The sequence below is a fragment of the Rhamphochromis sp. 'chilingali' genome, assembly GCF_963969265.1.
Source record: "Rhamphochromis sp. 'chilingali' genome assembly, chromosome: 9".
Taxonomy (NCBI): Eukaryota; Metazoa; Chordata; class Actinopteri; order Cichliformes; family Cichlidae; genus Rhamphochromis; species Rhamphochromis sp. 'chilingali'.
Window position 1 is genome coordinate 27,792,341 of NC_137936.1, and position 21,942 is coordinate 27,814,282.

Genomic DNA, 21,942 nt, shown 5'->3' on the forward strand with positions numbered 1-21,942 from the left:
CTTTGTTTTTGTGTGTTTTTTAACGATTATGCTATGGAGGGCACACACAGGCAAAATTTAAAGAAACTCAGTATAGGTATTACAATTAAAATACTGAACCTTTGGCTGTCTCATAGTCTTGTAGACGTCTAAACTCTCAGTAAACATGTGCATCAAACCCTCATCATGTAAGTTGTATTTTTTTTTTACCAAACTAACATATATTAAAACTATGAATATATCCTTTATGAATTATTTAGTTTAGTTTTAGTGAAATCTAACTACCATAGAGTGTGTGATGGATCTTTTTTTTGGCCTCCTAAATAGGTCACTTATCTTACCAGCTGTGAGTCTACATTGGTAAGACAATAATAGTTGACTGGGGACAAAAATGTGTGTGTGTGTGTGTGTGTGTGTGTGTGTGTGTGTGTGTGTGTGTGTGTGTGTGTGTGTGTGTGTGTGTGTGTGTGTGTGTGTGTGTGAGAGAGAGAGAGGGAGAGAGAGAGAGGGAGAGAGAGAGGCTCAAACCCTCCAGGTTTAACTACATTGAGGTCCTCAGAGGTCAAAATAATCTGATACCCCAGCACAATAAATCATAGCTTATTAAAAATATCTGACAGCAGGCAAAAGGCGAAATGCATATTTAAATTTAGATTTCCTCTAATTCATTATTACATGCAAGTGATAAAGTAAAACTTTCTCATACTGTGTGTCCTGACGGCCGGACAGAGTGAAAACGGAGCTGTGGAGGAGTTAGAGAGACCGAATTTGTCTTTAAGGTAGGGAATAGCTTATAAGTGTGAACATAGGCTATATGCTATCATCTGTGTGTGCTGTGGGTGTGGTGCTATCAACTTAAGGAGTCACCTGAGGCAGAGTAGGTTCGAGTTTGTCCTGTGCCTCCCCCCAGTTTTGCCATCCTTGTAATCAACAGTGTTGTCTGTGTTGGAGCAGTCCTTAGCTCAGATGTTTGGGTCAAATCATTCTGTTTTCTTCTCCAGCCAGGAGCTTGACGCTTGGTTAGGGCTGCCATTTGGAGGTTTTTTTTTTCATTTTCATTTTCTCCTTTTCCTTCTGCTAGACTTTGAGGTTGATCTTAACATGAACAACATCATGCCTGACCTCCTCTAGTTGGCCTCTTTCCAAGAAATACAACTAATCTCTGAGGCCATCTCCCCTCAGAGATTATGAAAAAACTGTTTCTCACGTGGGTTTCTGAGGTAGTAATCTCATTGCTCAGGTCTACAGGGCGGTCAGTCGTAACGTCTGTAGTGAACACTGAACTCAGTTGAATATAACATTTTTGAAGAGACTCATCATCCTTTTTTTTTTTTTTTTGCATGGAGTCAATTGGAGCCCTCCACTTCAACCATATGAGGGACAGCTGAAGGGTCTCCACATCGCTGTTGGGTGTGCTGGGCTATGGTACAAAAGGCGAAGGAAGGTCAGGGAGGTTTCTGATAAATCAGCTTGTTGATGTAAAACTCCCTGTGGTCAATTATCAGTCAGTAGAAGGATCTACCGGTGTGGCTCCGTGCCATCTCTGTTGGTAGTGGTGGAAGTCAAGCAGGTGTAGCCACTGGAAGGGCTTTGACACACTGAGGCTCTAAGGATAAAAACAAGAATTGTTGTGAGTGGATTTATCTGTTTTATCATTTTCCTTTTATAATTATTATTATTTATTATTATTTAATTATTATTATTTTTTCACCTCGTCAGGCCAGGACTCCACAGTATATTTAAACCTACAGGCCAGTGGACACTCTTTCAAGGATGAGGATGTACACATTCTGGACAGGGAGGAACGCTAGTTTGAGCGAGGAGTAGAGGAGGCCATTTAAGTCAAAAGGGAAAGACCATCTTTGAATCGAGGAGGGGGCCTAAGGGTACATCTTTCGCCATCTTACAATGCTGTGATTGCAGCCATTCCCCAACTCTCTGTGAATAGTACTCATGGCCATTGATCAGTGGGCTTTGATCAATGAACTTTGATCAGTGGTTGTTAATCAATGGTCATGCGAATTTGCATATTAATGATCAAGGAACTGATCTCCCAGGCCATTGTTCCTTCAGTGGGCTGGTTTCAGTTATTATGCAAATGTACTGTTTATAAGATTGGGGAAACCTACAGTCAGCTGAGACTGAAGAAGTCGCTTGGATGAGTGACGAAACGTTTCTCCCACTGAAAACGCTGCATCCAGATGAACAGAATCAAACTTTGGGGATATTATTATTATTATCATTCTTATTATTATTATTATAACTCTTATTATTTCTCCCAAACGTTTTCCTCTGCCTTTTTTCTGGAATTGCATTGTGGGTCACACTTCCACATGCTTTCGGGCGACTTTGCATTTAATTATAATCATCTCTGTTATTCTGCAATCTATTTTGTCTTAGCTGACTCATACATGCTCAGTGTTTCTCTTTGTTAAAACCCAAACGCCCAGTATTTAGCTGTACCTGTGTAGAGGAGGAGTCTGACGATGCCGTCTGATCGCGCTATCTCTGTCTTTTTAATGGGGACGCACCAGAAAGGAGGAGGCTACTCAGGATGACGTTGCTTTTTGCAGGCGAGTGCCACACGTGACTGACTTGATAGTCGGAACACCTCAGAATACAGACCGAGGAAAGTAGGAGGACTGCGAGAGAAGCCGGACGACCTCCTGGAGCACAGCATCAGCACCCGGAGGACGGCATCATTTCTGGGATTGCTTCATTGTAATTTTGCTCATTTTAATGAACGCTTTAACCTTTTTGTCAGCTGTTTGTTATTTTAACAGGCAAAACAGCAACAAACTTTTGTAATCTTTCATTTCCAGCCTGCAATCCAGCTGACATTGATTGCCCCCTCCAGCGGTTTTGTTTTAGGAATTGTGCGCGGTGTTTTGAATGCCTCGAACAGCTGCAGCAATCTTCGCGGTGCTGACCGCCTGCCTCTGGTGCTCACCCGCTCTGTGTGCTGTAGGAAGAACCCGCCAGCAGCTCAATTACCGACCAATTATCGGTAAGATTTGGTCACATGAACGGTTGTATTTAGTAAGTACTGGTCCCCGTAGAAGTCGTTTATACACGTGGATAGTTGAAGGGTCTTATGTAATTCTCGTCTGGAACGTTCGAGAAAAGGTGTGTTACACGGATTGGGGGGTGAGTGAGGAAGGGGATGTCTTCCCTGTGGATTGGTTTACGCGCTGTTATATTGAGATATTATGTTTTTGATCATAGACTTTTGGTTGTCTTCTCAAGATGTCTGCTTTGTGTTTATTGCTATGGTCCAATATTTGGGGAAAAAATCAGTGCAAGTCACATTTTCATTATATGTTGTTCATTCTTAAGTTTAATGGTGTTAATGCTATCAATAACGATAAGAAAATAGATTATATTTAACCTATTGCTTTTAACCCCACTTGGGACGTATTTTTGACCTGTCCTTTAATTGAGGCTATGCTATGTATTGGATCAACAAGTTTTAATGTTGCACTTTGCCGGAGAACCTAATTTTGCTGTAATGCACCCAACCTGTTTCATTGCTAAATCCAATTCAACTGAGATTTCAATTAGAGGAAGTAGCTGGATAGACACAAGATTTTAAGTCTAACAATAACTTCAGCTTTGGCTACATTTGAAAGAATAAAATCATATCACGATTCACAGATAAATTTGAGCGATGTTCAGATAAAGAAGATAACCAACAGCTGGCGTTCACAGGGGCATTTGAATATCTGTGCCCAAAAAGAAATGAATTTGAGGTCTCAACGAACTGTTGACTGCTGCTCCCACTGCTTTCACTTCCACCCCTTAGCTTCTCTCTTTTCTTCTTTTAATTTATAGTTTAATAGTATTGTTCTGCTTACTCATTAGATTATCTCACTTCATTAGTAACTGAATTGGTTGTTTTTGATAAAGGCCATATTAATCTAATTTTACAATACTCAAAGTGTGTTCATTTAAAAAGGATAGCCCAGAATGAAAAATCATACTATGCAAAATTTGTTACTTTGTTCACTTTCAACTATGTACACAGAAAAGAATTTAGGAAAAGTGACTCCTTGGTGGGTTGTTTTATTTTAATTTTTTAGGCATTTTTAGTATGACAGTCCTGTCTAAATCTGTCCTTTTCAGTGAACTTTTTAACTTTAACCATGGTTAAACAACATTTTCACTTTAACTGTTTGAGTTCTTTCTCGTAATATCTGCTATATCATGTGTCTTATGTTCTTGCTAGGTGTGTTGGCACAGGAAAACCTTCCATGGGACCAGTTTGCTCGTGGGTCTTCTTACATAGCTGCCTCCTATGTCAAATACCTAGAGGCTGCTGGGGCCAGGGTTGTACCTATTCGGTAAGAAAGTTAGATGAGTTTAAGGAAATTATCCTTAATAATACTTGTGTGCACCAAGACCAACCTGTGGTCATCAGGTCCCTTCATGACCTCTATGTGTTTGCTGTGTATTTCTTATATGCATTTACTCTGTCTCTTTCAGCACCCCTTGAAGCACTCATACAATTCACATATGATTTGCATACAAAACGAAAATTCATTACTCGACCAGACAACTTATTGTTTTACACAGTAGTCATTTAATTGTATATGTTTTTTAATAAGTGTTTTTTTTCTGACTAATTGTCTGTACAAAACAAATGTTTCGGGTGATTAAGAAATTGGCTCTGACTCAATTCATTGCAATAATCTCAGTACTGTTTGAGCCACATGCCACTTAGTGCACATCATATGTTTAGTACCTCATCATACTTTTCTTTTTACTGATAACGATATTCCACCTTGTTTGGATTATAACACATCATGAATGTTCATGACTTAGCTGTTAATCAAAATTGAAATGGTGGTACCTTTGGAATGCGAACGACATTATGCCAAAAGACAAGATTCCTTTAAATGGGGTGGTAGAAGTAATTCAAAATATTAATTATTGTGTCTATGGTATTAGTGGCATGCGTGCTAGCAGGCTATATATATATATATATATATATATATATATATATATATATATATATATATATATATATATATGAGGGAGACGAGGAACCATCATGGAAGGACAGGCCCCTGCACGGTATGTACCACCGGCAGATAGAGGAGGTGGCTGATATCCAGAAATCCTACCAGTGGCTGGACTGAAAGACAGCACAGAGGCACTAATCATGGCAGCACAAGAACAAGCTCTGAGTACAAGATCCATAGAGGCTGGGGTCTATCACACCAGGCAAGACCCCAGGTGCAGGCTGTGTAAAGATGCCCCAGAGACAATCCAGCACATAACAGCAGGGTGCAAGATGCTAGCAGGCAAGGCATACATGGAACGCCATAACCAAGTGGCCGGCATAGTGTACAGGAACATCTGTGCCGAGTATAACCTGGAAGTCCCGAGGTCAAAATGGGAGATGCCCCCAAGGGTGGTGGAGAATGACCGAGCTAAGATCCTGTGGGACTTCCAGATACAGACGGACAAAATGGTGGTGGCTAACCAACCGGACATAGTGGTGGTAGACAAACAGAAGAAGATGGCCGTAGTCATCGATGTAGCGGTTCCGAATGACAGCAATATCAGGAAGAAGGAACACGAGAAGCTGGAGAAATACCAAGGGCTCAGAGAAGAGCTCGAGAGGATGTGGAGGGTGAAGGTAACGGTGGTCCCCGTGGTAATCGGAGCACTAGGTGCGGTGACTCCCAAGCTAGGCGAGTGGCTCCAGCAGATCCCAGGAACAACATCGGAGATCTCTGTCCAGAAGAGCGCAGTCCTGGGAACAGCTAAGATACTGCGCAGGACCCTCAAGCTCCCAGGCCTCTGGTAGAGGACCCGAGCTTGAAGGATAAACCGCCCGCAGGGGCGTGCTGGGTGTTTTTTTTATATATATATATATATATATATATATATATATATATATATATATATATATATACACATATATACACACACACACTCCGCCTAGGCTCGACAGTGCAGCCTAGGCGGAGTAGTCGAACGCAGATTCACTGAGCGCTCAACACAGACAGCATCGTCAGAAGGAAAGTTGATCAAATAAATTACAAATTTTGTATTGTTCGATACATATGCGTACCGAACCGAAAGCACTGTATCGAACGGTTCAATATCGATACGAATATCGTTGCACCCCTAAAATATATATATATATATATATATATATATATATATATATATATTATATATTATATATATCTCTTTTTTTTTTTTTCTCCCTACTAAATATTGGCAGTTACGCTTTCATTTATTTCTCTTTGTAGCATTTAAGGTTTTAGGCACATTGTTATAATAAAACAATAGTATCAGTATGCTCCATCCTGACGTCATCTAATTGTAGCTGCTTTCAGTTGCTTGTTTGTGGCTCTCTCTGCCTTGAGTTTGTCTGCAGTAACTTAAAGGTATGCTCTGTTGGGCTGACAGGTGACTGACCAGGTCATTGAAGAGTATCCCAGTTTTTTTGCCTCATGATACATCTGGGTTGCTTTTGCAATATTTTGCAAAGAGAGAGAATATCTGTTTAAAGAATTGTAGTGCAGAACATGGCCAAACTTTTTTTTTTTTTTTTTTTTTAATGTTTTCTCACCTGGCCTTTCCGTTCTTCGGTGTAACCAGTGGTTTGCACCATGTTTTAAACACTCTGTACTTACTTTTATGAAAGCATCTCTTGGTTGTAGACTACATACCAATCAGACATAATATTATGACCACTAACATAAGTAAATAAGATTGATTATCTCTTCATTATGGCACCTGCTAGGGCAGTGATTCCCGAAGTGGGGGGCATGGTGTGGATAAAAAAAAATGAAAAAAGAATGCTTGGACACTGCTAGTGTAATGCACAGGTTTTTGACAGGGTTCCCACACAAACACAAAGCAGAAGATGAAGCACCGCCAAATATGCTTCCAAACCAACTTCCTTTCAAGCCAAAGACTAGAAAATATGATGAAGCATATCTTGCCTTTGGCTTCAGCTGCACAACGGTGGTGCCAAGGTAGGTATCCGTGTTTCACGGACAAACAGTATCCCACATTCATGATTCTTAGTTCACAAACACTTGTTGTAATGATTAACTACTCCTGAAATATTGGAGATGTTAGCTCTTTATACAGTAAAGTTACAGTGGGATACAAATAATGTCAGGCTGATCCTGCCACAAATTGTTCCCCGTGTATAAATCACGGACAAACAGTATCCCACAGTTGTTTGTTTTTAAACTCATTTTGCACAGACAGGCACGTTGAATATTCTTACACAGTTAAAAAAAGAAAAATAACTACATGTAAAATAATTACACCATAAAGATGGTTTTGTTTTCTGTTATTTAAGGCTGCGTCCACCCGTACATGGGTATTTTTGAAAAAGAGAGATTTTCCATTTTCGTTAAAAAAATTAAATAAAAACCCGTCCACACGTGCAGTTTCAAAAAATTGCGTGTGTATATGTAAGCCTGTAAAAACTACAGATAGTAACAGCAACAGTATTTTTGTCTTTATCTGCCATTGTAGAAATGCATCTCACATAAATAATAATGTGGCGCACAGCATGTCGTCAAAAAAGGCGCACACATTTGACGTTGCGTGACTAAGTCTCCGTTTTCCTCGTCCACAGATAAATGCAAAAAGTGACTTTTTGAAAACTCCACCCTGGCAGGAGTTTTTAAGAATCTCAGTTTTCAGTGATCCAAAATACCGCTTACGTGTCAACGAAAGGCCCAAAAGCATATTTAAACAAGCTGGCCGAGGCAGTGTGATGCTTTGGGTGATATTCTGCTGGGAAATCTTGGGTCCATGTGGATGCTACTTGGGAACATACCAACTACCTAAGCATTGTTAACATTGCATTGTTTAAGTTATTTACTGTACAGCCCTTTGGTCCTGTGCTAAGTATTTTAAAGTGCTTTATAAATAAATTTGGATTGTTACAGACCATGTAGACCCTTTGATGGAAACTGTATTCCCTGATAGCTATTAACTTTTTCACCAAGATAATGCGCACTGTCACGAAACAAAAATGGTTCAGGAATGGTTTGAGGAACACAACAATGACTTTGAGATACTGACCGGGTCTTCAAATTCCCCACATCTAAATTCAATAAAGCAGCTGTGGGACAAACTAGACAAACAAATCCAATCCAGGGAGCCCCAGCCTCCAACTTACAGGACTTAACAGGACTTGTTACTAACATCTTGGTGCCAGATATAGCACACCTTCAGGAGTTGAGTCCATGCTTCGTTGAGTCTAGGCTCTTTTGACAGCAAAAGGGGGGGGCAACACAATTACACAGTTGGTCTTAATGTTATGCCTGATCAGGATATATAAATATAGCTATAATTCCTAGGCATTTAAGCCAAAAAGTCTGTGTTGTGTTTTTATCTTGAGTATTTAATTTAAAATCTATCATCATGGTATGTACAGGCAAAATTCTAGAAAACAAAATATGTAATTCTTCAAATGTTTATGGAGATTGGATTGGAGATTCTTCTCTAACATTTCTTTATTTTTCAGGTTTGCTTTTTATGTGTGTGTGTGTGTGTGTGTGGGGTTTTTTTTTTTTTTGTTTTTTTTTGTTTTTTTAAATCTATAATTTTAAACCTGACAAAATGACTTGTCTCATAAGAGTAGTGTTCCTCAAATGTGATTAATAACTAATTTGATTTTCCTTCATAGGCAAGGATTTTACTTCTTACATTTGCTTGTTTTCTTTTTTTTTCTTTTTTCTTTTTTTAACAGAATCAATCGCACAGAAGAAGAGTACGCCAAGATATTTAACTCAATAAACGGGTAAGTTGACCGTTGTCTTTCATACTGAACGCATTTTGTTGTAGTTCGAATAAGGTGTAATCATAGGTCTTAAACAGATATTGTCTTTATTTACACTTAATTTGTACTGCAAGCTTTCTTTATGTTATATTGCAGCAACATAGGTTATTGGATTGGCTCATAAGCTTCAGAGGGTGGTCAAGGCTTAGGTTGTAGATTGGTTGATTACCTTGTAACCAAGGTTCTCTGAGTGGAGAGAATATCTTTCTGACTCCAGGCCGCTTAGAAAGATATTACACTCAAGGTTAACCAAAGACGCTACAGGCACATAGTGCTTTAATCGCTACAATGTCAATTCATGTTATTAGACCACCACATGTGCTGTGCCTTAACAAGTACACACACATCAGCTGCGCTGTGGGGATCTTTCCCTTGTTACACACATCATATGTAGGTTAGAGAGTCTAAGCATGATAGAGAACAGGTTGTTGGCAAACCTGACAGTCACTGAACCTCAAGTTAGTTTTCATGATAATGACTCGTTTTCTATTGGCATGTGATTTGGTGAATGAAAAGTATATTCTAATGAAATAGACAGAAATATGAAGCTTAGCTGTATGTTCAAAAGGCATGATTTAACTGCACACCATAAATTTTTTCTTACTGCTGCACATCAGTTGCATCCATCCAGTTTCGTTAGAAGTTATTCAGACCTTTGTTCTAGTATCTATAATGTCTGGCTTTAACATTTCTATATGCTTACTGGTTGTAATTTTAACACATGAGATATTAAGAGTTACACTTGAAGGCATTGTACTTATTGCTTTTACACAAATTTGAAAAGGTAGACACAATTCCATTGAAGCACCTCCTAGCTTATTTGTCTAAATTGTGGCTCCTCAGGTTGTTGTTGCCAGGTGGAGATGTAGATCTTCAGACGTCACAGTTCAGTCGAGCTGCCAAGATCTTTTACAACTTGGCTCTGAAGGTATGGGTTTTGATTTGTTTAACTGTCTATCAGGACTGATGACCCTGAGATTTTTTTATATATCTAAATCTTTAGAGCTATCTAAAGATTTAGGCTTAAAAATAATGGCCATTGCCTTCATGTATTGGTACCTTGTCTTTATTCACTCCTTGGTCCTGCAGGGCAATGATGCTGGAGACTACTTCCCTATTTGGGGAACCTGCCAGGGCTTCCAGCAGCTCACTGTCCTGACTGCCAACAAAAACCTCCTCACGCTTACTGATACTAAGGCTGTGGCTCTACCTCTGACACTCACATCAGGTTTTTCTGTTACTTTCTGTTATTCCATTTGGTTATTTTGTCAGGTTAGATACAAGTTGGCTTACATTCTTTCAGAGTCATTCAAATTAGCATATTTTTATATATTTATTCCATGAAAATATACTCCTTGTCATTCTCTGTGACACAAATCTGTATCCATCCGCTAGTGGCCCCATCTAGCCGATTATTCCGGAATTTTCCCAAAGATTTGCTGCGGTCTTTGGCTAGTGAAAACATCACTGCAAACTTCCACAGTTGGAGTCTGTCCATGCAGGTAATTTCTGCTTCTTCTTTTTTTTTCTTTTCTTCCTGTCATAGGTGAAGTTTTTGTTTTATTTATTTTTTCTGAAACTTTTAAAATGTTTATTATATACCAATCTGTTAATAGAAGTAGAACAGGTTGCAAGGGATCTGTTTTTTTTCCTTGTTTTTTTTTGTTTTTGTTTTTTTGGGGGGGGTTTTCTTTTAAAATACAGTCTCATAAGTACCATCGTACTTAAACCAAGAAACACCTGAAACACCTTTGAAAACTCCTGAAAACTGTCCAAAATTACCCAGGGAAATTGGATATTACTACAAATTTCTGGTGAAGTACTTATGGGTGGAAAGTAAACATAAGCATAAACTATGTTTAGTTTTCTACTTTAGCATACTAACATGACAGTGCACCTCAGCAACAAAGGAGCTGAAATGTAAGCTTTTCTTCCATGAATGTGTGCCGTTAAGAAAATTATCATCTTCCACATTGTACATATAATTTATATAAATGGAGATTGAACATGTGCTCTAATTGCGCTTCTTTTGACCAAATAAATTATTGGCTTGTATCTCAAATTTTGGTGTTGTTAGAAATAAATTGCAAACACGCACATGAAAGGTCTGCAGAAGGTCCAGAATGAGGCTCCACATTTGTCTTTCAACAAGTCTAAAAGTGGACAGATATTGTTGCTCCTGTCAGCCACCACACGGACAAGTTCTTGTTTACAGATGATTTATTCAGCGTTCAGTGACAGGATCACTCAGCGTCGTCATCATCGTGAGAACTAACCAAACAAAAGCAATTCAGCAACATCACCGTTTCTTAAACATAAAAGATAATACTACTTAGATTTTAACACACATTAAGTGAAATTAAATAACTTAACTGTATTATTGTAAACATGTTGCATGATGGTTATCACAGTAAACCCAAACAAAATAAAGGTGTAGAAACAAATGCCTGTATATGGCAGTTTCATCGAAACTCAAATTAACAAAGTCACCCTAAACACACCTCATTGCCTGCTGTAGCCAAACGGGAGAAAGTAAATGGTTACTGTATACAGTAAAATATTCAAACAGTAGATTGTGAATGATAAAATATAAAAAAAAACATTATTTTATTATGAAATGCATCTATTAATATATAATTGGTGTTTTTGAACCACTTAGGGTGGCTGTACCTCAGGTGGTAGAGCAGGTCACCTACTAACCTCCACGTCTGCTCCAGTTTGCGTGCCACATATCCTTGGGCAAGATACTAACTCCAAGTTGCTCTCTGATGCATTCACTTAAGTATGAATGCATGTGAATGTTAGATAGAAAGCACTTGCGTAGAAAGGATATTTAAAAAAAAATGGTTGTGTGAATGAGGCAAGTTGTATACAGCGCTTTGAGTGCTCAGAGTAGAAAAGCACTATATAAGAACCAATCCATTTATCATTTACCATTCCATTTACAGAATTACAGTCGAAATGCCAAACTCAGGAGGTTTTACAAGATCCTGTCCACTAACAGTGATGGAAAGAAAGAATTCATCTCTACTATGGAAGGTAACATGTATTAACTACCCTGTAGTTTCCATGCCATTCATTACATAATGGATTCTATTCTGCTGTCTTAAACACACAAAAAAAATTATCTGAATTTGAGGTCAGCATGAAATTTGGCATAACTATCCACCAGATGGCAGCACCACTGTACAACTCGAAACCTTGGATCAGTCCAACAGGAAAACTCTCTGATGACAGTCACTCATATTTTTCTTGTTTTAAATATAATTGATCACTCCATGATTCAGTGGTTTCCAAAGTGGGGGGGCGCAGAGCTGTGGGGTGGGCAGATATTCTTGTAAAACAGGGGGGCCTAGCTAGCAAAAAAAGCTGGGGAACCACTGCCGTAACTTGTTTTTAGGGAAACAACATTGGAATTAAATTTGCTGTGACATATTTTGTGTTGATGAACCTATTTTTTAAAAGTTTGTGCTGATGACAATGATTTGAAATAACAATATTAATAATGTCTCTTGTTTTCAGCCAACCATTACCCATTTTATGCTGTGCAATGGCATCCAGAGAAAAGTCCTTTTGAGTGGGTAGATAAGCCAGGAATGATTCATTCTGTTTCCGCTGTAAGGGCCAGCTTCTACACTGCCAGCTTCTTTGTTTCTGAAGGTAACACAAAGTCTGTCCAATCCAAGTCCAGCCTGTAGATATTAGGACAATCACGTATTTTGTTTTTAATAATTTGGCCTCTACACATCACTATAGTAGACTTGAAAATGAAATAATCAGGATTTGATTCAATTCAATTTTATTTAAAGTATACAGCACAAAATCACAACTAGAGTTTCCCCAAGGAACTTGCTGTAATATTGTAAGGTAAAGACAATAATGGAGAGAAACCTAACAATCAGACAACCCCCCCTATGAGCAAGCACTTTGGCAACAGCGGGAAGGAAAAACTCCCCTTTTAACAGGAAGAAACCACTGGCAGAACTAGGCTCAGTCATCTGCCACACCGTTGGGGGTGAGTGGAGGGAGACAAGACAAAAAAAACATGCTTTGGAAGAAAGCCAGAGAATAATAATAATAACTAATAATTAAATGCAGAGTGGTGTATAAACACATGGTGAATGAAAAAGGGGTGAGAGAAGGAGAAATGCTCTGTGCATCAAGCCTAGGTCTTATTGCAGCACAACTAAGGGTAGCTTCAGGGTCACCTCATCCAGCGCTAACTATAAGCGTTGTCAAAAAAGAAAGTTTTAACCCTAATCTTAAAAGTAGAGAGGGTGTCTATCTCCCAAATTCAAGCTGGGAGCTGGTTGAGACAGAAGAGGGGCCTGAAAGCTGAAGGCTGTACCTCCCATTCTGCTTTTAAATATCCTAGGAACCATAAGTAAGCCTGCAGACTGAGAGGGAAGTGCTTTACTGGGGGGATATTGTACTATAAGGTCTTTAAGATAAGATGGGGCATGATTATACAAGACCTTGTATGTGAGAAGAAGGATTTTAACAGGGAGCCAGCGAAGAGAAGCCAATCTAAGAGAAATATGTTCTCTTGCCAATCCCTGTCAGTACTCTCGCTGCAGCATTTTGATTAACTGAAGGCTTTTCAGGGAGTTTTCATGACATCCTGATAATAAAGAATTACAGTAGTCCAGCTTGAAAGTAGCAAATGCATGAACAAGTTTTTCTCTGCGATAGGATGTTTCTAATTTTAGAGATATTGCGCAAATGGAAGAAAGCAGTCCCACATATTTCTTAATGTTTGCATTGAAGGATGTATCCTGTTTAAAAATGACTCCAAAATTCCTCACAGTGTTACTGGAGGCCAAGGTAATCCCACGATAACACTGAAGCACAGACATTTGGCTTTAATTTGAGAGGATCCCCAAACATGTTTACGATTTACAGCCACTTTTATGCACTGCTGCAAAAATTAAAGAAACTTTGAAAACATGTCAGATCTCAATAGGGGAAAAATGTTTAATAGCTATACTGATATGGCGTGTGTTAGGAATTAAAGGATGTTACATTGTTTGATGGAAATTAAAATTATCAACTTATAAACGGGTGAATTCTCACACAGAAAAAAGTGAAAAATGATGCGGCATGCTAGTCCGAAATTTCATTGCAGCAAATCAAAAATGGTAGTCGGTAGTTTGATGCAATACTGATTTTAAAAAGTGTCCTTTGTTTTGTTTTTTTGAGCAGTATATTTTGTTTTATACCTCTCAAAATTAAAACTTTAATCATTTGATTTTCTAGATCCCATCACTGAAATTGCATTTGATCATATTGTGTGTTTAAAAATATATTTTTTTAATATAAAAAAAAAGTACATTCAACAAACACTGTTATTGCCTAGAAACAGTAGTTCTGATGCAGAGCAAAACACTGACATTTTTAACTTGGTGATTAAATTTGAGATGTTTGTTGTGGTAAGACATTTTGGAATTTGTGAATTAATGCAGCAAATGGTTCATTTATGTTTAAGTCATTGCTGATGCATAACAGTCATTCAGCACTTTTTATAAAGAGAGTAGCCTTTTTGCTGTATTATTAAACTACTCCACTACTTTGTGTTGTCTTTTCTTTCCTCCTTTTTCTCCTCCAGCCATGAAAAACCACCATCATTACCCCAGTCCTGATGAGGAGGACAAAGCTCTCATTTACAACTTTCCTCCTGTTTACAGAGGCTTTGATGCTGTTTTTGTGCAGAATTATTACTTTGATTGATGATCAGTGCTGAAGATGAACCATACCTGGTCACAGCCTAGTCCAAGTTAGTCAAATCTTGGTTAATTTTCTGCTTTAAACTTGATAGAGTTTCAACATACAGTGGCCTAAGAAATCAAGTCACAGATAAAATGCAGAAATGAAACTGTGATTGAAATGTAGTGATAGATGATAGCTGAAAATATGTCAGAATGCAAATAAAGTCCCAAGTAATTAATTTGGGAGAAAAAATAAAAAGGAAATGCTCAACAAGTGTATTTTTTTTTCTCCTGCAGTATTTTCAAGACATGTTTTTAGCACTGGTTTTAATCCAAATAAACCTTGCAATTTTGGGGGGGAGGGGTGAGTTACTAGTCTGATCATTTTTATTCCAGAATGTGTTTAAGACACCTGCAGGATCCTTAACGTATGCTGCTAACTTTTTTTTGGTTTGATTTTAATTTAATTATTACTTTCACTTTATTTTTTGACAGCATTGCTTTGGGGTTAGGATCTATTAAGACACCATTTTTGGTATATGGGTAATTGTCTTATCTGATTCGTTTGCATAAACCAAGCCTGGGACCAGTAAATTCCTAACTTCCAATGTATTTTTCTTTCTTCCCAATGTATTTATTTGAGCTTACAGCACTTAAAAATGAGTAGATACCTTAACAGAGCAAGAAGATATTATTTAAGTATATATTTTATAACCAAAGACTAAAAAGATGAAATGGGCATGATCAATAAACACTGACTCACCAATTTTTCACGTTGATGTTTATTATTAGCACAGTATTATTGACAGTTATGAACAAACTGTTGTTACAATAATACAATAATTTACAGCAACCCATCCTCTAACATCAGTGTGTAGTTCATATTTTTATTCATGTCATCCAGCATATGTCATCAAAATTATATTTTAACTACCATCTCATTTTGAAGTACAGTGGTCCCTCGTTTATCGCGGGAGATATGTTCTAAAAATAACATGTGATAGGTGAAATCCGTGAAGTAGCCAACTTTATTTTTTACAATTATTATAGATGTTTTAAGTCTGTAAAACCCCTCACAGCACACTTCATACACTTTTCTCAGACAGGCATGAACATTTATACACTTTTCTCTCGTTTAAACTCTCTCAAAATTCAAACCTTCGTAGAAAAATGAGTCCAGTATTATATAATGAAACCTAAGGCACCCGTGATTGACTTTGACGGTACCAAACGTTTGGTCAGCATTGTTGTGTTTGTTGGGGAGAAAACTTACAAACATACTGTACAGCACTTCAGAGTCACACTCTAAGTGATCGACAATTTGTGTAAATTTGACAAGCTGAACGCATTCTGTACAGGCATAGTGCATATAATTTATATAACACGGCACAAGATTGATTGTGTTCTGCGTCCTGGCTGTAGACCATTGTCAATGTGCTGTTAAAAAAATAAAATAAAATAAATCAGCAAACCACGTTATAGCGAGGGACCACTGTATTCAGTTTTTTTTAAGAGCGTCTTTATTCTTAAAAAGAAGTATCAGTATCTGTTGTAAGTTCATCTCACCTTGATTGTATTGTTTTGGACATAGGTGTGCATCCAAGTGTTTTATTTTTTTACTAAGAAATGGTATATTTTGTAAAACATTGACTGAGAATGATGCTTCTCTGATGATTTGCAGGTTGTTTTTGTCAGGTTTAATATTTCTATTGACATTAACTGGGGTTAAATTATGCTAGTAGGACTATACAATCAAAGTATAATCAAACAGATGGTACATGAATTTTGGATTTTAAAATTGCTGAACTCTTAAAAGTTATAGTATGATTTCATAACTTTCCCATCAGCAAATTTCCTAAAACTAGTACATGAAATTAAAAAGGCTCATTCTTGTCCAAATTTTGTTTACTATTTAGCTAGTCATCTTAATTTTTTTTGATACATGTATTGAATGTACGATTGGTGGAGGTTGCTGTCTTGTTTGTATGTTGTACCATGTGTCAGATGATTAGACAATAAAGGGAGTTAAATAAACTTCAGTCTATCCAAGAGTCATTGTTTTGTCATGAAATAAAGGGGTGAGAAACAATGTTTAAAACCAGTACTGTAAAGTGATTTTTTTCCCAGTGTTAAAAAGAAATGACTGAAAGATTAATTGGCTCTGTTTTGAGTTTTGTTTAAAAAAGAATGACTTCATATATCACATATGCAGGACACCTTAAACTAGTTTTTTAATTAAGCAGCAAGGCAGAACAAAGTCGGGGCTGCATCAAGACACGAGGACTAAACCCCAATTCAACCAGACCCAGAACTGATCCGGAATTAAAACAGGACTACAACAGTTCAAAATCAGGACTACTGAGGACTTAACCAAGACAGAACCAGAATCAGAACTAGATGATAGTAGCACTAAAAATCATCATAGACCTGCACTACACTTGTTTTTTAATTCTGTCAAAGTACAATATTTAGATTGAGAAAAGTTTATATAATTATTTAGCCTTGTTGTGCAAACAAGCCTGCATAACTTAATAAATGTAGAATTTGAAAAATAGCAAACCTAAAAAGAAACACTAGGTATGAGATACATGAGGACCTATGATACGGTGATACTTTTGGCAAACGACCATTTGACTAACATGTGTGTCTACCTGCTCTTGTTCCATCTCTGTTCTTTCCTCATTCTGCATCTCCCTCTCTGCTCCTCTCTCTCCCTCTTTGTGCTGACAATCATCAAATATACAGTTGAAACCAGATATTTACTCTTCAGATAAAAACACTTTTTTAATTGTAACATCAAATCAGACTAAATGTTTATTTTTTTTAGATTGATAAATATAAAAAACATATTTGTTAACTTTAAGAGTAAAGAGAGAAACTATCTGTATTTCTTAATTGCAAATGGCACCAAATTGTATTCAAAATTGAGCCACACTTATGGAGCTCCACAGTTCTTTTTCTGGTGTTTTGGTTGACATCTCTTGATTTTCCCATTTCAAAGAAACAGGCTCTGTGTTTTGCCTTATATGCATCCACAGGTGTGCCACCAATTTACTCACATGGACTCTACTAACCTATCAGAAGCTTTTTCAGCTCAGAATGGAATCGTCTGGAGTTTTCTTATTAATTAACAATAAACTTAGTGTATATGTACTCCTAAATTTGATCAAAGTGATAAAAAATAGACAGCTCTGTCTCTCTTTATTCTGACATTTAACTAATTCAAAAGATATTTCAATATTTATCTAAAACAAAAGTTTACTCTAAATTGATGTTGTACAGTAAAAATATTTTATGTTTTCTCCCTAAAGTGTATGTAAATATCTGGTCACAAATGTGAATATCCTGCTGTGTACTGAAATCCCTCTTGTTTTGCATAGAAATATACTGAACAACATACAAAGCATAATATATAAAATAACATTTACCTGAGTTTTTTCTTTGAAAGAAGCCTCTAATGTCCATTCTTATATTTCAGTACATAACTGAAACCGATTTAGTCGGGGAGGGTAAGAACTGAAAATATGAAATAAACACACGTAAGCTAAGACTCTCTAAAAAAATAGCATTTGTTCGGCTTTTCATTTCGCCATTTGTTGATTCACTTGAAGAGCAAGTAACGTAATACTGGTCAAGTGATCAGTTTGATATCAATCTTTCGTGATACACCGTCATATTTACATTATTTGTACGGTACGAATGATTTGCTTTGGTACCTGGTCAAACTTAAGCTCTCCTTAGTATGGCTGGCTCAGTGTTGCCAACTCCTCAGTAAGGAAAATCGCTATTGGTTGTCCTAAAAGTCGCTAGAAGTCGCTAAATGACATCATCGCCTAATTTGCATAATTGGTCATGCTAATCTAATTGTAACCTATGTTGTTGGAGAGAGAAATAACATCGTGGAAGAGACATAAAGTGAGTAAAAAACGTCCTAAATGCATTTAGAGTTTATTTAGAACTACAAATTAAATTTCTTTTAGCAATTATTGTTTTTTTTAATGTCACAATTCCAACCCTGCTCCTTTACCCGGGATTGGACCGGCAAAAGTGACCCAAAATAGGCACTCTGGTGGAGTTACTTTGTGTGCGTGTGTTTATAAGTAGTTTTAAACCTTGTGATCCACAAAACAGCATAAGAGTAAAAGAAGAACTGACTGCGTTACAGCACCCGCTGCTTGTTGAGAGTAAAAGCCATACGCTCTTTCACGTCTTTTTTTCTGAAAACTCGCTAAATATAGCGACAAAGTCGCTAAGTTGGCAACACTGGGCTGGCTCCGTTTCTCCAACAGCGCACTCACAGGCAGCAGCTGCCCCGCCCTCTCGCTCAGTCGCTTAGTGCCTGAGCTCGGATCATACCAATATCAGGGGGGATTCACGCACAGTCGTAAATTCCGACAGTGTACACTATGTGCTTCGAATATGTGTGTACTTTGTGTTTTAAACAGTTGTCAGCCAGACATCTAACTATGAAAAAATTACACTCCAAAAGACCCCGGGCTTCTGACAAAACAACCCGGGCTTAAGCCCAGTAAGCCACCCCCACGCTCTGCCCCTGGTTGTGCGCACACCAAAATTGGACCTTATGTTTCAAATTTCACAGTTCAAACCCAGACTTATTAGACCAGGTAATGATTTCTAATCTTACTCCAGTTTTGGATGAACCAGTTCAAATTGTTTCTGTTCTTTGCTGACAGGAGTGGAAACTGATCAAAGGAGCTTGCAAAGAAAAGCGTCTGGACTTCTTTAAGTTGCTTGAAGACGTTTCACCTCTCATCCGAGAAGCTTCTTCAGTTCTAAGGTCAAATGGTGGAGAGTCCCAGATATAAACCTAGTGGGAGTGACCCCCCACAGAGGGACAAAAGGACCCCCTGATGATCCTCTAATCGCCTGAGCCAAGGTGGGAAACTGGGCGTGAAACGTCTTCAAGCAACTTAAAGAAGTCCAGACGCTTTTCTTTGCAAGCTCCTTTGACTACGATGACCTGGATGACTGAGAACCTTCACAGACAGAGTGGAAACTGATGTATTCCTCTGCTCCTGTAGCCCACCCACTTCAATGTACTTTTTCATGTTTGTGGGGCAGTATTTCCTCACTGGATCAAGATATTCACATTGTGTTGTTGCAGAGAATCCACCTGGCTACTGTCCCACTCAATGAACACGTTTCCTAAATATCATGTTTGCTGAAGATATTATGTCTTTATTTTAATCAAAAACCCTTCATAAATCCTGTTGGCAACAGCCAGTTTAAACAAAAATATTATAATTTGATTTAAAACACTTTATGTGGTGCTTAATTTAAAGGCTGTTCGTTGTTAATCTAAAAACAAATTCCTAGCATTTCTGTTGATATAATTCTATTCAGTGTTTTGAATTTGTTGATGGACTATTGCAGTGTTTATGGTGCGTATCATCTGTCTCTGGTGCATTGCAGACAACATCATTTATTGGATATTGTATGTGTGTAAATATACCTCTTACTGTAGAAATGAGTAATGCATCTTATTATTTTTATAATGTAATATAATCCAAGTAATATAATGTTCAAGAAAAGGTGCAATGGGTTCAAGGTGGGGACAGAATTACATCAGGGATCTAATGTATAGTGGTCTCTTATGTATATTTCCCTCATATAAAAACACAATTTCATTGTTAAAGCATTGCACAGTTTTGCACATTATTAAGGTTGCCTGATGAAGTCATGGTATCGGTTTGAGGCATACTAAGTTTCTAAATCCATGGCGCATCTCCACCTAAAGGATAAAGGTCATTCTTTCGATGATGCCAACCTTCCCATTTTGAACCGAAGAGACTGATTGTTTGAAAAAGGAGTAAACGAGACCATCTATGCCCACTGTGAACAACCAACTTTGAACAGAGGGCATGGCCTACGACAACAACTGTCTGCCACGTGCAATCCAGACCCCTTCCCAGCTGCCTCAACCTCCTCTCACGTCTTGTATCAGGTGACCTCAATAATTTGTCAATCACTAGCCAGTGAGCATCCCTCAATTATTCTCCCTTTTGACTCTAATGTTCCTCTTGTCCTCCTGTACCAACCTACTGTTTTCTATCCATTTGTCTTCCTTGGTTTTCTCTCTGTCAGTATGAGTTAACTCTGCTTGCCTGTTTCACATGTGGATTTCCTGAAGGAGGCCCCGCCCTCCTGACTTACACACTTGGAAGCTGTTAGCAGTTAACTCATCTATGTGCAATTGGCATTTCCTGTCTGCTGTTTAACACTGAAGAAATATCTCATATAATGCCAGACAACTGAACTGTGATAGTGTGGTTAGCCTTGTCTTGCTCTGTGGTTTTGCCTTGTTGTTTGGATCAGTATTAGAACTTGGACCCACCTTTTCCCCCTCTGCACAGATGCTTCTAGTCTAGTAGAGAAAAAGATCTGTAGATTTCCCATCCTGCCCCTCATTCCCAAACACTCCACACCCGTTTAATCAACATGTTTTCCTTCATTTCCTACAGTAAACCTGTTGAACTTTTAATGTGTGTCCAGCATTTGAGTCCAGCCTTGAGACTTTGCCTTGGCATAACATAGTTTTAAAAAATTACAGTCATGTTATTTTCAATAAAACTTAAAATTTGTGACAGTAGATTATTATTTTTTGAAGTACAACTAAGGAGGATTTCAACATATGCAGCAGTGGACTTCAAGAAATCTATAAGCAAGGGCAAGCCTAAATTAAATATAGATTAAATGTCAGTGGTGAATGGTGATCTTCCTAGTGCAAGTTTCCTAAGATTACAGCCAAAAATGCAACTTTAAACTCTGTCATGAAAGACACAAACAAATAAATTATTGATATAGGTTGTGGATGTGTGCATAAAGTTTAGGTTCTTTGAATAAAATGTGTTTCTAATTAATCAAAGTTGAATTTTGTTTTCAGATGTACATGTTGTTTTTTTTTAATATTTGCCATAGAGCTGGGCGATAGAACGATAACGATATGTATCGCGATATAACTTTTACTCGATAGAGAAATTAAGCTATCGCGATAGACCTCGCCGCTCTTGTCCTCAAAAAAAAAAAAAAAAAAAAAAAAAAAGGTCAGCCAATCCAAATTAAGTAGCGCAGAGCCGAACCAATCACAGCCGCAGCGTCACGTCGCGTGACTTGTTAGGTACAGCACAAGTGCCAAGCCGCACGTGTGTTTGTTTGGGAAGCAGCCAGCGGGTAATGGAGGACATGAGTGTGCCGACTAGAAAAATCAACCGAGCGTGACCGAAGAGAAAACAGACGATGGTTCCAATGCCGGAGAGATTGTCGAACGGAAGAGCCATAGAAGTTCCGTAGTGTGAAGGTATTTCAGCTATTTCAAGTCTGACAAAAAACAGAGTAGCGCGTACTGTAAATTGTGCCGAAAGCAAGTCTGGAAATACAATAAACTGGTGCATGCGTCACACTGTGCGCCACGTT

General features: G+C 37.9%; 1 protein-coding gene across 2 annotated transcripts; it reads left to right on the top strand.

Moving 5' to 3' along the window:
* The first annotated feature begins 2,547 nt into the window (after window positions 1-2,547).
* Window positions 2,548-16,528, top strand: LOC308402607 (gamma-glutamyl hydrolase). Of its 2 annotated transcripts, none has more exons than XM_080891582.1 (10): window positions 2,548-2,700; window positions 2,802-2,986; window positions 4,205-4,319; window positions 8,714-8,764; window positions 9,647-9,731; window positions 9,893-10,031; window positions 10,199-10,305; window positions 11,752-11,842; window positions 12,326-12,463; window positions 14,409-16,528. In XM_080891582.1, exons 2-10 carry the CDS (start codon window positions 2,872-2,874, stop codon window positions 14,528-14,530), a joined length of 963 nt encoding a protein of 320 aa, XP_080747708.1. In that variant the 5' UTR covers window positions 2,548-2,700; window positions 2,802-2,871; the 3' UTR covers window positions 14,531-16,528. The 2 variants fall into 2 exon arrangements, with proteins under 2 accessions (XP_080747708.1, XP_080747709.1); XM_080891583.1 differs by having other exon boundaries at window positions 2,837-2,986.
* The last annotated feature ends 5,414 nt before the right edge of the window (window positions 16,529-21,942 follow it).

Bases quoted from the DNA above. Each gene is read 5' to 3' on its own strand.
- LOC308402607 (XM_080891582.1), top strand. From the start codon at position 2,872: ATGCCTCGAACAGCTGCAGCAATCTTCGCGGTGCTGACCGCCTGCCTC. The intron at 10,032-10,198 runs GTTTTTCTGTTA...TCCATCCGCTAG, and splicing joins ACCTCTGACACTCACATCAG to TGGCCCCATCTAGCCGATTA. The intron at 11,843-12,325 runs GTAACATGTATT...TCTTGTTTTCAG, and splicing joins ATTCATCTCTACTATGGAAG to CCAACCATTACCCATTTTAT.